General features: G+C 41.0%; 1 protein-coding gene across 1 annotated transcript in view; it reads left to right on the top strand.

The window, feature by feature from the left end:
* Positions 1-8,405: 8,405 nt before the first annotated feature.
* HFM1 (helicase for meiosis 1) overlaps positions 8,406-16,875 on the top strand; it is a 30,081-nt gene continuing 21,611 nt past the window's right edge. The window contains exons 1-9 of the mRNA XM_054073336.1: positions 8,406-8,558; positions 11,086-11,184; positions 11,552-11,664; positions 13,086-13,407; positions 14,129-14,391; positions 14,589-14,636; positions 14,848-14,918; positions 15,375-15,507; positions 16,495-16,646. Of these exons, the coding sequence (XP_053929311.1) occupies positions 11,114-11,184; positions 11,552-11,664; positions 13,086-13,407; positions 14,129-14,391; positions 14,589-14,636; positions 14,848-14,918; positions 15,375-15,507; positions 16,495-16,646 (1,173 nt within the window). The 5' untranslated portion in view covers positions 8,406-8,558; positions 11,086-11,113. The remainder of the gene's footprint in view (positions 8,559-11,085; positions 11,185-11,551; positions 11,665-13,085; positions 13,408-14,128; positions 14,392-14,588; positions 14,637-14,847; positions 14,919-15,374; positions 15,508-16,494; positions 16,647-16,875) is intronic.

Genomic DNA, 16,875 nt, shown 5'->3' with positions numbered 1-16,875 from the left:
AGGCCTTCAGCTGTTCACAGGATATTCCAGAGAAAACCCATGTGGCACACCACATCCCAGCAGAAGAGACACAGAACTCTCAGAGCACTGAGACCTCCTGCCTTCTTCAGCAACCACAGCCCCAGGCCACTGACCATGCCATCTTTCTCCATGTGTTTAAACAAATATCTTCTCTCCTTAATATCTGACCAAAAAACTAACCACTCAGTCTGTCTGCTCTGAATTAATACTTGCAAGGGCTGATTAGTGAATAGCTGGACTAAATATGCAAATTACAAAGTTTTCATCACTTTATATGAGAAAATGTTTTTAAAACTTTATCAACGTCAACGTGTCAGCTTGCGTTTCTCTGTGAAATCTTGAAACTGCTCTTTCATCTGTGTTGTAAACACATCAACAAGTATGTAGAATGTCTTGACTTTGAAATGCTGTCACCTACTTTCTGTATCGTTGTCAGTAGTCAGCTTGTTATAAAAGTGTTTCATATCCAACTCTGTTTCTTTTGGTAGTGTGTCGACATACTGCATTTTTCAACTGTGTTCCTTGCTGCCTCTTCCATTTTTATCAAAAATTCCATCTGACAGAAGTTTTTCTCTTTCTTTGGAACACGTTGATGTCTCAGGTTCTCCACTGTCACCAAAGAAGTTGTGCTACTTTGAGGATAACTTCAGTCTGTGTAAACCATCCTCAGCGTTTTGTGCCAAAGTGCAATGGGATTTTGAACTCAAATGTTTCTGTGATGGTAAGAAGCCTCCAGGCTTCAGTCACTGCCTTTACTTCTTAAGTCTGGAAGTTTCCCAGAACATGTTCCATCTAATACAATGCCTATTCCTGTCGTGCTCTGCAATGTGGAGTCCACAGTTTGCTTGGAGCAAACCCACCTGGTGCTGGACAATTCAAAGGTCGGTGTAGTCAGGCTTACCCTTCTGCTGGTTCTCAGGTAACTTTCTGTTTCATTTGGGTTTTGTTTGCAGAAGATAACGTGTCACAACTGGTACAATCGCACCAACTACTCCAACTGAAAGTGGAACATCTGTACAAGTTACTGCATTGCAGAATGTAAGACACTTGCTATTGTCACATTTAGAATTAGACTTGTTTCCCGTAATTTTCAGTACAAAACCACAACGCAGCTCAAGTTAATAGCGGTACAAATTTCTCTAAATTGAAAAAAATATTCTGTTCGAATGCTTTCAGGACTTGTGCAACAGAACTGCATCAAACCGTACAGGAAGGCTGTGAACCCGAGAACTGTCATGAAGTACTCAACATAATAATGTTAATATCAGATACTCGCATCGTTCTGGTGTGTACTATAATGTCAACATCTTGTCAAATCTGCAACAGTAGGGTTCCCTCACACCTTTCAAAGCCCCACAGCATGTTTAATTCCTACATCAACATGGTGCAAGTGCTTTAGAACACAGACATTTTCCTGGTATGTAATATGGACTCAGGAGGGTTGGCTGGCAACCCTTCCATCAACTGCAAGGTCCATAACTCTTCTCCACTTGTGCTGCAACTGCAATAACATCCTACTGCTCTCCTCAGGACTAGACCGCGCTTTGGTGGCATGTACGAGAGACACAGTTTTGCACTTAACCATTTTATGATGCATTCAGTAAATACTATTATACTTTCAAGCATCAAATTATTAAATTTAAAATCAAAAGGCTTGGGACAATGCTCTTTATGATCATAAAAGCTAAAATAGCTAAGTATGGGAGAAAATCCAAACTTAAAGGAGTGCATGCTTTCTACTTTAATGCAAGGAGAATAAACTTATTTTCTGAAGAAAGATGACTGCATGAACTTTTTTCCCCCACTATCAGTACAGATCACATTCCTGATAACTAACATATCATAAAGAAGTATTTTCTAGTTACGGTATGTTTCAAAACCAGGTTGACATGAACCAGAGATCAAACAAAATCTGTATACACGGACCTACTTTGAAAAAGCTAAGGATCTGTAGGGTGTTCAGATCATACAGGCTGCAGAAATTTAATTGGCACATTGTTGCTGTTTAACTTAAAACGCACAGCACAGCTACAGTATGGAAGATTATTAGAAATAACTGAGTAAGCACGCTGTCAGCCTAGGAAAGGCAGTTCAGGATTATCAGAATTAGCTCTAGAATACACGTGTCTTAGCCCTGACTACATTGAGCCATTAATTATGTTGGCTGGACCCCCTTCACCTCACTTGTGGATCACACCACTTCTTCAAACATGGCTTGTGTGGCTGAGTTGCTTTGTTCCACCTTAATCAACGTAAGTTTAGTAATTAGGATGGGACCAGGGAAGGAAGAAAACACGTAAAATAAGCTTTCCTATAAATCTTTGGACGAGCATTTCAAAGAGGACAGGAGTGAAAATACTTGCTGGTTTTTTCTTTTGCTGAAGAAAATGGAGTGGACATGAATCCAAGAAAACAAGTTTCCCTGAGGACTCCGACATGTGGATGCTAAGTGGCCATAGTGTCATGCGAAGAATCAAGGTCTCCTTACCCCCGTCTGCTTCTCAAAACACTATCTGCCAAAATAAAAAAAGTTTCAACAAGACATAACCCCTCTTGGTGAAAAATACTCTTTGTCTAACGCAAAATATATTCTGAAAATTCACCTTATGTCAGAGCTGTATTTTCAAAACTCACGGATTTTCTCCTGTCCCTCCAATGGGGACAGATACCTCAGTCATATTCTGATTTCTGTGTACACAGCTTTTCCAAGATGGGAAACACCCCTTTGCCTGAGAATTACATTTCCTGACTTATTCAATGGACCTTTTCTTTCCGTAATGTCTTTTTCTTGTCAGTTTAATAAGCAGCAGAAAGTTAGCAGGTTTCTCTCACAAGCCTGACTCAAAGCCAACTGCTCTGCAAGTACTATCGAGGAGTATTTGTAGAACCGGAGATTCATAAGGTGAACCTTTTGGACGTGTATTTATTCAGTGATTCAGTGATACATGAACACTACTATTAGTAAAGGTTTTAAGAATTGACAACGCTGCACACAAAATGAAATTCCTAAACAGTGCATATTACCTCAAAACCTGGGTAGAAAGAGACTTTATGTTCTCCAGGGAACTGATTCAATAAAATTAACAGGCTCAGGCTGCAACAAGAAAACATTATCACTGCTGCTCCCTGCTCCTGCACAAAGCTCACAGCAGAACTATTCATAACATTAATTTGTGTTAATGTTTTATGTTTTATACAAATGAGAAAACTATTCTAGGAAAAATCTGTAGATTTTATAATTATATACTTATGGATAAAATTATATCTATTTTATTCTATTAAAATATAATACAGTCATCTAATAAAAAGAATAAATCTACAAATGTATTCCTTTTTAGGGGATTCTGAACCATTTTTCTCAGTGATAGAATTATAGATTCCAATCCAAAGCAAGGAATTGTGCTGACAGGAAATCTTGTCAAAGACATGGAATCCAGATGTTAGCCATTGTATGTAGTAAATATATAAAAAATAGTAAATATCATTGGTTCATAATAATCTAGAGAAAAAGCTAATGAAATAAGGACAATTTGTTGTACCCCATTCTTCTGTTGAGACCTGACTTCAACAAAATAGCTGTATTTCAAAAAGTATCCATCTCTCCTCTCTTTAAAACGTAGATTGTTGGAATCGACACAATAAAAATAGCCAAATTAGTTATTTTCCAAAACAGTGGTTGCACATATAACTTCCAGGTTTGTTTGTCATTAATTCAGAAGCAGACTCCGTGTATCAACAGGACATTCTTGATGTTTTACTTTTAAGGAAAACAGTGATGACTTGTTTCCTAGAAGGTATATGCCAAATCCCACCACAGCACTAATCTCATTTTCTTTCCTTCTGCATAGGCCACATTTGAACAACCGAGCCTTTAATTTAAATAAACAAAAATTAAAAAGTATCAGCTAAGTGAATTGTAAATTCTATACTCAGTAATATGATGTGATATGATATCTGATATTTGATATAGGATATATGTGCAAAACATAGATGCATCAATAGTTTGCGACATAGAATACTATGTTTGTACATGCTGAGATTTGTTCAGGGTGGAGTTCTGAACAAGAAATGTTCTTGTTTCGTTATTTGAAGTAAGATGCTAATACTATACAAAATTCATGTGGTCCTTGGTGGGTAGCCTATGCTTGAGGGGTTCAGCGGGAGGAATTCATCTCTTAAAAGAGAGAATCCTGTACAGGTAAGAAACTGAAAAAGGAAACAAAGGTAAAAAAGAAAGAAAAGAACACTTTCCCCACCTCACTATGAAAAAATACACTGTTAAATATGTGAGAGGCATGGCCAGAGCAGGCAGTAGCCCTGGGGAGCAGCACGGGGATCAGGACCGGGGGATCCCCTCCGGCGGACACGCAGAGCGGCATTGCCAGGGCCCCGATGGAGCTGCGTTTAGCTCTCTTAAGACCCAACCTTGCAAACACTTATGCACATGAGTAACTTCAGCTGCCACGAATCGAGTTATTCACCTGGTTTGCATTTTGCAAGGGTGGTGCAGCATCAGGGCCATGTTTTTAAATGCCAGCCAGCAGGAGAAAAGGGAAGAAACTCCCCTTTTCTTTTTCTTGTCTAAGCAACTTTTTTTTCACTGTATTTTTATTTCCCAGTTTTGACTGGAAAAGGTTACAGCTGCAAATATTATTTGTTTTTAAATTCTTGAATCTTACAATTATTTTAATAAATGAATCATTGCAAACATCTCAAGCATGTAATAAAAATTGTACAGTTCAGGGGCTGCCTGGAATTTTCAGACCTTCGAATGCTTGATAGTGATTTCTGTTATGAGAGAGGGCACTCTTTAGAGACCAATGGTTTTGTCACATCTCAGAGATTTTGGATAAAGCCAAAGAAAGGGAACTGGGAGAAGACACCAATGATTGTCAGCCCATTCGTGTCTGGATGCTTTTGTACATTTAATTTGTTTGCCGCTGATTTGCTCAATTTGTAAGTTCTGGAGAAAACTGTATCTTCTAACAGCTTTGTATTTACTAAGTATGGGTATTGTTCTGTTATCATACGGATCACTGACCAATGCCTGGTGTTTGTGATTTTCTAGTTGCTCCAGAACATGCAGGTTTATGACTTAGTATGTGATCTCCTTGAGCTGGAAAGACTCAAAACATATGGCAGATCAGATGTTAGGCTTGGGGAAAATCAAAAATTAAACTGTCTCAGAGCAGTTGAGAGACTGCTTTGCTATATATTTTATGTGATTTGTGCATGTGTTGAGGGAGATGTCACCTAGGGAAGAGAATCGAAGAAAAAATAGCTTTAAAAAATGAACTGTTTGTATTATCGCTTTAAACTTTAAAGTCTGGTCAGCTAAAAGCAGATGTTGTGAACTAAGATGGAAACTTGCCTGAGGCCAGAATCGAAGATGGCGTTCTCTAATAGTAAGAAGTAAAAATGCTCTCTGGTTTCAGAATTTATTACAAGCACAAAATGAATGCTTATTGTATGCTTATAAGCCCAAACATTTCCCCGGTTTTATTGAAATTACTGAATAACATTGGTGGCTTCAGAATTTAATTTCAGACGAGGGGTTCGTTAGCAGCCCTGATTGTATTCTGAGCTCTTTATCATAAAATCTTTTGTTGTTCTGTGCTGGCCAAGATCCTGTCATGTTGGAAGTCGGAATGCAGTGCTGCTTACCCTTGGTTGGCTGCCCAGTAATTAGATGGGGAGGTGGATTAAAGCATCTAAACATTTGGTGCAAAATTTGGGAATACTGTAATATGACACAGTTGTGATACAAGACTTTATAAGGTAAGAAAAATTAATGAAAGATCTCATATAAACAGAACTGCAAAAATGAGTGTAACTTTTACTACCTGGTATTAATTGGCCTGGGCTTGCGCAGTCTGACAGAATGCACTTATGCTGCGTAAACAATGTCTAAGAATCTGAAATGAAAAGTTAAAAATTAATCAATATTTTCAAGAAAGTAAACCAAATATGTTGATTAAATAAAAATTATTTATGTCAAATTCAATCAATATTTGAGAATATCTTCTGTCTCCTTTTCATCTATTTATGTATGAGGAAATACATATTTACCATAGCTGCCTCTATAGGAGCTGTTGAATGGCACAAAGCTTTGAACCAGCTCAAAATTCACTCTTTCTGAGAGAGTTCTGCAATTTATTTTGAATTTACTAATTCAAAAGCTATCCTGGCAAGTCCGGAATTATAAGTTACACTGTTTCTGTGGGGGAAAAAGCAGTGTTGCAAAAACCTTAGGTGGTATTGTTTTGGTTCATATAAGCTGAGGCAGTTGCTCTAGTTCAGCAGCAGGAAAAGAATATATAAACAATTTTCCAAAATCCACTAAAAAAATTGTAAGAATCAATATTTTCAGTGTATTTATTTCTTCCTGTAGGGAATCGTTTTGCTAATAGCGTCATACAGTGCAGGAATCCACCAGCTTCTCTAATTTATACTCAGTCATACTCTTAGTGTGAACTGAGAGAAAAAAACACCTCTGCTCTCAAGAGCTTCTTGTAAACCAAAAGTCACAAATATGCATTTCTGATAGTGTTGTCCTCTAGATAAGTGGAAGGTGACACATGAAGGTTTCTTTTAACTAAAGCAACTTTCCATTAGTAAAAAGTAAAAGTGAGTCAGGACTTGTCCCTGCCCATGGCAGGGTGGTGGAACTGGATGATCTTTAAGGTCCCTTCCAACCCAAACCATTGGATGATGCTGTGATTCTATGATTTTATAACTTCTCAACAGAGAAATTCCTGGCAAATCCACATTTGGGCAAGCTCTAATCTGGCACCAGAGGGGTCCTTCCACATGTCTTTTTTTTCTGTTTTAAAGGAAATTTGGCCCCTTCCCACTGGTGTCAGGGCTTGTGGGTGTCAGTGGTCCCTCCGGTGTCACAGAGCAAAGGCACCTGCCGATACAAGAAGCATTTACTATTACAAAACGTGGGCTATTTGAATTTAAGGTAAATTAAAGTTCATCCAAGTAACTATTTTTTTGAAAGCTAGACAGAACATCCCTCTGATAGAGTGGGTTTTTATAGCCTGTTTTTTCAAATAGTGGTTTTCTAGACACTGTTACTCTTGTGTCCAGTTTATCTGTGCTGAACAGAGGGGTGGTTTTTTCCATAATCACCTCTGTTTGCATTTGAGATAGGGAAAGACTGCATGGTCAGGTAGAGCACTGGACCCAGCTCCAAATTATCAGAGGTTTTGACTGCTGTGAAGTTTGTAATGACATTAAAATGAGTCCTTGGAAAGTAATAGAACACACCTAAGATTTCTGGGAAGATTTATCCACATGCCTGTAAGTGGGAAACACATTCTGTCCCAGCTCTGGCTGCACATGGATGGAGATCACTGCCTCGTGTTGCCCGAGCTGGCGTTGAAGGGTGGTTGCTTTCTAAAGCTCTAAAATGAGTTTTAGAGGGTTGATTTGCCAGTATTTTTCATTTCAGTGAAATAAAAAGTAGAGTATTTTGATTTAAGCTAAAGTAGAGTTAAGTTTTCATCCAAGTACAGGTTGTCTCAGCTCCAAATTAGCAAGAGGTTTGACTGTTGTGAAGTTCCTAATGACACGGCCTTTGGAAAATAGAATATGCATAAGATTCTGGGAAGATTTATCCACATGCCTGTAAGCAGGAGACACCTTCAGCTCTTGTCTGGCTGCACACAGAGATCGCTCTCATGTTGCCCAGTCTTGCGTTAAAGGATCCTTCCTTTCTGAAGTTCGAAAATGAATCTTGCAGAGTTGATTTGGTGGCATTTTTTGGTTTCACTGATACAAAAAGTGGAATATTTTTATTCAAGCTGGAGTAGAGTTGAATTTTCATCCAAGTAACTGTATTTTTTTAAAGTCAGACAGAAAGTTCCTCTGACAGAATGGTTTTTATAGCATGTTTTTCTCAACCAGAACTGGTATAAGATTTCTTTGAAAATTTATACACATGTAAGTGGGAGAGACACTCTGCCCCATCTCTGGCTGCACACGGATGGAGATCGCCGCCTCGTGTTGCCCAGGCGGGCTATGAAGGGTGGGCGCCTTTGCTGCAAACGGGTCTCAGACTCGATTCGCCGGCAGCCACGGCCGCTGTGCCGGCGGGACCCCGACGCTTCCATCGCGGAGCCGCCCGGCTGCCGCAGCCTCTGGAGGGCGGCGCTGCCCTGGGAAACGATCGGCTGGGACTCGCCGCGTCCCGCTGGCTCGGCAGGCGCGGCCCTGGGACTCAGGGCGGCCCGGACGCCGCCATTTTGTGCGGGGGCACCAACCTGGCACCCCCGTTGCCGCCATTTTGTGCGGGGCACCGCCCTGGCACCCCCGTTGCCGCCATTTTGTGTGAGGCTGACCTGTGGTGCGTTTGCTCAGGCGGGAAAAGGAGCCTGGCTTCGAGGGGTTTCTCACAGGAGCGGAGAAGGAGCGCCCTGAGGAAGGGACACCTTCTGTCCCCTCTGTGGGCTCCTGGCACCGGCGAGGAGGCAGCGGCTGTCGATCGTTTGGGTCGGTGTCCCTGAAGGCTGGGACCTCCAGAGCACGCTGAGGTGAAAACAGGTCTTGGGAGGAAAACATGTCTTAGGAGGAGCGGCTGAGGGAGCTGGGGTTGTTTAGCCTGGAGAAGATGAGGCTGAGGGGAGACCTCATTGCTCTCTGCAACCACCTAAAAGGAAGTTGCAGAGAGGGGGTGCTGGCCTCTTCTCCCAAGTGATCAGTGATAGAACAAGAGGGAATGGCCTCAAGCTGCGTCAGGGGATGTTCAGATCAGACATTAGGGAATATCTGTTCACTGAAAGGGTTCTCAAGCACTGGAATGGATGCTGAGGGAGCTGGTGGAGTCCCCATCCTGGGAGGGGTTTAAGGGACGGTAGATGAGGTGCTTGGGGATATGATTTAGTAGTGGACAGATACGGTTGGAGCTGATGATCTCTAAGGTCTTTTCCAACCTAATGATTCTATGAAATGCAGAGCTCTGAGGAGAGGGAGGTTTGGGAGGGAGGTAAAAAGTTCGAAATCAGAGCAAAAGCCCTTGAGGCACGCGGTGTTTGTAGTAAGCCTTGAAAAAGCTGTTTTCACAGCAGATACAGGAGAGGTGGTTACTGATGGGGCTGGCAGACACCTGTGTGCAAGGGTGAATCGGGAATGGTTTGTGTTGGAAAGGACCTTAATGCCTGTCCAGTCCAATACCCCTGCAGGAGCAAGGATAGCTTCAACCACACCACGGTGCTTAGAGGCCCATCCAACTTAACTCTGGACACAGAACCACCACTGAATGTCCTAAGCTGGAAGGGACCCCAAAGAATCATCGAGCCCAGCTCCTGTCCCAGGGAGCACCTCCAGGGATGGGGCACCTTCCACCTCTCTGGGCAGCCTGTGCCACTACCTCACCAGCCTCACTGAGAAAATTTTTTTCCTACTAGCTAGTCTGAACTTATCTTTCAGTTTAAAACCATTCCTGCTTGCCCTGTCGCTACAGGCCCTGCTAAAACATTTTTCCCCATCTTTCTTATCAGCCCTGTTTAAGTACTGAAAGGCTACAATAATGTCTCTTCAGAGCCTTCTCTTCTCCAGGCTGAACAACCCCAACTCTCTCAGCCTCTCTTCATAGAGGAGGTGCTGCTCCTGTGAGCACTGACTCATTCTCTCACCCCACTCCCTTGAATATGCGTTTTCCCAGTGGTGTCAAACAGCATTGAGAGTCTCAAAAAGACCCTTTCATTCCTGTCCATCTCACAGCCTTTTTTTTTTCTCCTTTTTTTATTTATGTTTTTTCCCCTCGGCTGGGGATTTTGAGAGGGGTGTCCCAGCTGATGGCCGGCAACCAGGGGAATGAATGCAACACTGCATAAAGGGCTGTTGTGCCATCACATCTTTCATTTGTACCTACATCATTAAGCAATTGGAATTAATGGGACCAATCAAAGAATAAATGATGTACAGGAGGGCCTGAAGGGCCTGGAGGATTCAATATTGTGAGTAACAAGGACTGCTCAAGGGTGAGAATCACAAATCCAAATTATTAAAATAGAAGTTGCATAATAATAGATTGGAGATTCCCCAACTGAGGTATAAAAACCATTTCCTGCTGGTGTGAAGTATTTGCTGGTCTTGGAGCTGATGGAGTGATGGTTATTCAGCTGGATAAACACTTAAGGCAGATAATTACTACTTGAATAGCTTCAGCTTGATGGGACTCCTGACAGATGCTTGCTGCCGTCTCTGCTGATGCCTAGCCTGAGAACTCCTGCTTTGGATTCCTGACACTGAAAGCTTGCGAAAGCAACCGTCTTTGATAGATTTATCTGTGTGATTTCTAAATTCTTGATTTATTAGTGTGAAGGGAAAAGTGGCAAAACCTGGTGCTGGGGATGTGGCGGAAACTGGTGGAATTGATATTGCAGACTTCCTCTGAAGAAGAGGATAAAAGGGGCATTGCCGGGTGCCTTGCTTTGAGTTCTAGAACCTTGTCTTCATTGTGTTCAAAGGCAGTTTTTATTATATGCTCTGTATGCTAGTACTGTGAAATGTTTTCTGGTTTAAATTTGGAACATTAAGATACTTGGAAGTTTTACAGCTGCTGTGGAAGAAAAATATTTTTTAATCTTTTGATTCACAGCTGTTAGTGTGCCATGATTAAGTAAACCTGAATGTTCTTTGCAAAGCACACAGAAAGAGTTTTTTCACGTGTTGCTAATGAGATGCTGGAGGGAAAAAAAATGTACATAATTTTTGTCTGCAGTTGTATAGAAGCATTATTATTAGAAATCATTTAATGTACTGTAAACTTTTATCTATATCTTCCTTCACACCCACTCTTCCTCTCCTGACCTGGTAATGTACAGGTTGTTTAAAGTGCTGTCTTACAGGACTTTTTCATTATAAGTAAGAGGAGCCACATTTTATCAGGAGGGGGTTTCTTTTCTTGAAGAAGAATTAGGGATCCAGTCAAGAGCTCTAAAAGAAAAAAAAGCTAGAAATTGAGTATTGGCACTGATAACAGGCGAGCTTTGTATTGCATATACAGGTTCAGCTTAGCAATTCCAGTGTCACAGCTCCTTGTGCTGTGTTTTGCAGATCAAGAGACTTCACGTTTGCTCTGAAAATGTTCCACTCTGATGACAATGGCTTTTCATTGGATAGTTTGTTTTATGAAAGACCAGGTACAAGACCAAGGTAAATTTTTATTGTAAGATATACATAACTGTTTCCCAAGTTTTTCCACACTCTGATTTGTGGTTTTTGGTTATTTTCTGTAACTCCCTTTTCTGCCTACCAATAGCGATGTGGGGCTAGAAATTTATAACCCATACTGCAAAATGTTTGTCCAAGCACAGTGTATTGAGTGGTGCAGGTGTATCTTAGGGCTGAAAGAAATATGGGTCAGCTGAAGTTTTACTCCTTTTTTCTGTGATTAAAAGAATAAGCATATCTTTTTTTTTTGAGGAGAAACAGTAGGTTATTTTGGTTGATGATATTGAGCTACATGCTGTGAAGGATGCTTAAAGAATGCTTTCACCTTGTGCTTGTGTGTTAAAAATAGGTCTCTAGAAAATGAAAAGCCGAAGACTTGGTGTATTGCGCCTGCTCCAGCTATTGCTGAAATTCCGCCCGCAGAGGAATTGCAGAGGGAACTGGAAGAAAACACTCTACTGAGTAAAATATCATAGAATAGGGTCATTGTGGGTGGAGAAGAGTCACAGAGTCCAACTGTAAACTTAACACTGCCAAGTGCCACTGAACCGTGATGTTTGACATTGGTTTTGAATGGCATAAGAAGAAATAAGTTTGACAGAGAATTCCTCCTCTGTCTTTTAATACTGTGAGATATGAAGCATTCTAGGTGTGCAAACAGAGACAAAGAATGTCTTTTAGTTGAGAGTAATGGTCTCACATTTTTGGAGGATTGGCAGTTGTCTTTGGGCACATACAGGCTAAAAGTTTACTGTGCAGAGGTGGGCAAGGTGAGGAGTGGGATTAACATTTCAGCTACTCCACATTGTTCTATGAAGCATCCTAATGGAGTGGGATACAGCTGTAAGAGCATAATGCGACACGTGGATCTGATGCTCTGTCTTGCACCCAGGGAACATGGGGTTTACATGAACCTGTCTTCCTTCTGGGGCTTTGTACAGATTGCTCTTCACGAGGGCAGATTTGAACCTGGCCATTGATTGCTGTGAAGCCGAATATTCCTTCTGCCTAGGCATTCAGGATCAATTGAAGGAAATGGATGGTAACGGATTTGGTTTCTCTATCTCTGTCAGCCAGATTTCTGTGATTCTGAGCCACTGTGCTGATTTCTAGTATTCTCTATTCAGGACTTCTGTTCTTATGACAGAAAGGATTTTTTTCCTGCTTTATGCAAGAGCAATTTCTTTAAGACCTGCTCACTTAAATGAGCTTTCTGTTGTTTGTGGTGTTGGCACTGCTGAGGTTATGGGACAAACGGGCCATTGCAAGTTTCTAGATGGATAACATTGCAATTAGGCTGCAGAACAGAGCTGTTCCGAGATCTTGTTGCATTCAGTTGCTTATTCCTGCTCTTGCCTTCGGTTTGCTGACAGCAATCTTTGTACAGTCGGCCCTATCAGGACACCAATCCTGCTGAGAGCTAACTCTGCAACAGGCGATAGTTAACCAAGCTGGCTCTGAAACCAGCCCGTCCCTGACCATATTACCGGTAGTGACTGCTGAGTTTGCAGGGCTATCTCGCAGCTGTTCCTCGGAGGAACTTACAGCTTGGTCACTGTGTCATTTTCTTAAAAGACCAGCTTTATTCTGGGACAGGGTGAAGAATTTCTCTCTTAAACTCATTTGTATTTCTGAGGAGCAGTTTTGCTCCATTACTTTGTATAGGAAACCCAGAAAGTGACCCTATTTTTAGAACTTTTCATTTGACAGCAGGTGCATTGCATTCAGCAGCGCGAGTCATAAAATATATACTATGGTTCTTGCAGTAAGATAGAAATACCAGCTCATATGATACATGTGAATTTGGCTTATTTTATGTGGAAGATATTTAATAAAACTACTATGAATATTAATAGAAGTAACAAGAATGTGTTGTTTTGTAGGAGGGAGAATGCACCAGCAGTTTACACAGCAGTGTAAAAGTAATGGTGAAGCAATCAATGGTAAATCACCAGCCCCTGTTCGGTTTGGCATCGCCTCAGAGAAAGAAGTGCTCCACTTAAGCATGGGAGAGAAAGAGAACATTAGTTTTCAGCGTGAAAGTCTGAAGATGGTTTCATTGTTTCTGTCTTCTGACCCACACAAATCTCAAACAGCAACACGGGTTTCTCAGCAACCTGGTACAGACTTTTCCCAAAATAAGATATTAAGTAATTTTCCAGCAGAGGGTGATGATGAAAGTGTTCATTCAGCGTTTAGAAAAAGGTGTGTGTCTGGTCAGTTCTGGTAACTCATCATCTGTCAGAATAATGCTGTTATTTTAGATACACGTGCTGGACGCAGATGTTTGGGTCCTTAATTAAAGGTACTTTAGTAGGGCTCCACACACCAACTCTTCTCAGTGTAAGGAGAAGAGATATTTCCCGTTTGCAGTATTTTAGTGTTGCAATTAAATGTGTCCTGAGCTCAGCCTCTTTTATGAGGAAAGCAAGGATGAGGGTTGCTGCTTTAATTTTGAAGTTGTTAGATAACGCAAATTTTTCAAAATACCATTTTGAGTTCTTTAACCACACTATGATGCATGAGCAGGCTGAGATCACTGGCTTTTTAGAGCAGAGGTCAGCCAGCCTTGAACCGTTCTCAGCATGGTTTCAGTGCTCCTAGGAGGAAAGGTTTTACAGATAAACTCCTCTTCTGTCCGGGGTGTCTCTGTTGGTTTTAGTTATGCAGTTTGAGAATTAATCTGTTGTGGGGATTCCCATCCGGACAGACAGGGTTTTTTTTCAGGTTCTGTCTGGAATGAAAGTAAAGATAAAATGTATCTGGAGAGGTGTCTTCTTCAGGTGGTAGAGTGTCGGATCAAATACAGCCAGATCCAAACTTGTTTTTGATTGTATCTTGCTAGCTCTGTTTCTGATACAAACATACCATTAGAGAAACTGTTTGAGGTTGCAATAAACTAATGAAGATCCTGAATATTTTGCAGCTTATTTAAAATGTCTGATTCTGTTTACAAAAGCAACGAATTTAAAGATCGTTCTATGGATGTGAAAGAAACTGATCCTTACTTAAATTTGAGTGAAAACATGGAAGAAGCGAGAAAAGAAGCTTTACGGAGAAAGAATCATGCTCCAGTAACTCGAGACTGCGATTTTACTCTGTATAGGGTAAATGATGGGGACGTTGTGTCTGCAAATGGAATTAAAATGAAACCATTTCCTAATGCTGCGGCAATTCTGGATATGACAGGTAAATGAATAGCTTTGCAAATGATGAGTTTGTGACTTCCTTGTCCTGTCCTGTCAGCTTTTGTATCCCCTGGACCTTGCAGCTCCTCGTTGAACCTCACAGAACACCCACCACGAATGATGTTGCAAAGGTGTCTTTCACGATTATGGGTTCAAAACAAACCCGGTTTCATGATTGTACTGCTTTTATTTCCTTAGGAACTACAGGAAGAAAACTGGACATGTTGAGGTCTGTTGCAGAAATACGTATCCTTGTGCTTGCTGGGTCTGAGTCACTGAGCTCACTGCAATGCTTTTGCATTGACAGAATCACGAGGTTTTATTCCTGTGGCTACAAATTTCCTGCGTTACACTGGAAGAGTTTTGGTTGGTAATGTGCTGGGAATCAGATGATACAGTGTTAGAATAAATTGTATGATTTTCACTCAGTTGTTTTAAGTTCCTTAATGCTGCCAAGCAACCCAATTTAGAAGTATTTTTAAGGAATTCCCATATTTTAACTATGCACAGTCTAAAGCTTTGGATGATGTAAGTATGAAATATGAACTGCACCTGCATGTAATACTTTGCAGATAAATTTATGTGGTATTTTGCTATTTTGAATTTAAAAGGAGTTGGAAAACTGTAATATACCCAAGAACCTCTTCCTGGAATAGCTGAGCAGGATTATGCTTAGCTGGGAGAAGAGACCACAAGGACTTTAAGAAATGTTTTTCTTCCTTTTAAATACGTTTGTGTGAAGGTGTGAATTATTTGTTTATTTATGTGTACAGATCAGGAACTGTGTTTAATGGTTTCCACAGGAAGATTAAGAAAAGCAGAACTTGCTGTCCCTTCACATGATACACAGTTTTTTAGAGGACTCTGTATATCAATGTAATAATAATGTCCCCGTGGTGTTTTCCCCAGACAGTGCTTTTGGGTTGTCTGAGCAAGTACAACCGATAGCTGTGATATATTCACTCCTTTGCAATTCTTCCCTAGCTTCTCTACACAGACAGGAATTTTGTGATTTGCGCTCCGACAGGCTCTGGCAAAACTGTGATGTTCGAGCTGGCCATTACCAGATTGCTCATGGAAGTGCCGCTGCCGTGGTTAAACATTAAAGTTGTTTACAGTAAGTATTATGCAGCTTTCAGCATTTTGGTGACAGCAGTAGGAAATGTTGAAGGTTAAAAAAATAAAGGTTAAAAAACCTTGTGAAGAGCTTGTCCTCTATGGCAATGAGGCGTACATGAGGACAGGAGAGGGAGGAAGAGGAAATGAAAGCCAGTTCTGAATGTCAGAACCAGAGCTGGTGTGGTATCTTTTGCGTGCCTGACTGTTGCTCTGAAAGCAGGATCCAGTTTCCTAATATACATTAACCTGGCAGGGTTTCATGGGAACTGCTGCTTTCTGTCTGTCAGTTCAGAGGCAGCAGAGCTGTGCCCTTCCTGGGTTAGGTGGTCTATGTAGGAACTAATGAAATTACTGAAGAGGGTCACAAGTACACGTTTTTCTTTCCTTCTTTGAGAGTTGAGTTCATATCATGCAAATCAGGTTTGAAAACTGGGTTTGCCCAAGTTTTAATGAATTAATTCAGTGATAGATTTGTCAGTCTTGCTGTTAATGGTTAAGCTTTATATTTACAAAAGTTTCAGCCTACTTTTTTTTCTCAATTCCAATATGTACAAATTCTTAGAATAAAGCCAGTGTGGATTCAGAGTGTACTGTGCTGTGTCTTTAATTAAAGGTGTGTGTTACAGTTTCTCTGTCAGCACACTGAGCTGGAGTGTTTCCGAGTGCTGTAATGGGTTTGATTGCCCTGAAAGCATTGATACAAACAGGCTGGTTGGAACTTTCAGGATTATGAGGGGGATAAATAACCTTAATTAAAGCATTCTGTTTCTGATTGCTGATGGGGTAGCCCGAACTGCACGTTGATCTGTGCACATGGAATAGGATAATGAGGATAATGATACCAGTTACAAAGTTTATGGTTCTGGAGGCAAAGCTGAAAATTAGGGAAATTAAGAAAACTGCTTAAGAATGTATGCATTTGGCATGTTTAGCAATACAGTGTGGTTTTCCTGCTACAACCCTGATTATTTTGCATTATTTGTAGTGGCTCCAATAAAAGCTCTGTGCAACCAGCGTTTTGATGATTGGAAAGAAAAATTTGGACCGATAGGACTCAGCTGCAAGGAGCTGACAGGAGATACAGTGGTGGACGATCTGTTTGAAATACATCATGCTCACATTATTATCACAACCCCAGTAGGTTTCAGTCCTGATCCTTACAAAAACCTGTAATAAGCAGACATGGGTAGACTGCTCACTGTCTACTGCTAGGCCGCTCCTCTGGTTTGTGTAATAAGCAGTCATTTTATGCTCCTTACGCTTGCCTGTGCTCTGCTGTGTGTGCTACTCATTCATATAAACTGCCATTAGTAACCTCCCTCTGTGCCAGGTGAAACATCGATGGTGTCAGCTGGGATTGGGTTAA

The sequence above is a fragment of the Cuculus canorus genome, chromosome 8 (assembly GCF_017976375.1).
Source record: "Cuculus canorus isolate bCucCan1 chromosome 8, bCucCan1.pri, whole genome shotgun sequence".
NCBI lineage: Eukaryota > Metazoa > Chordata > Aves > Cuculiformes > Cuculidae > Cuculus > Cuculus canorus.
This window is presented reverse-complemented; position numbering and strand designations above follow the sequence as displayed.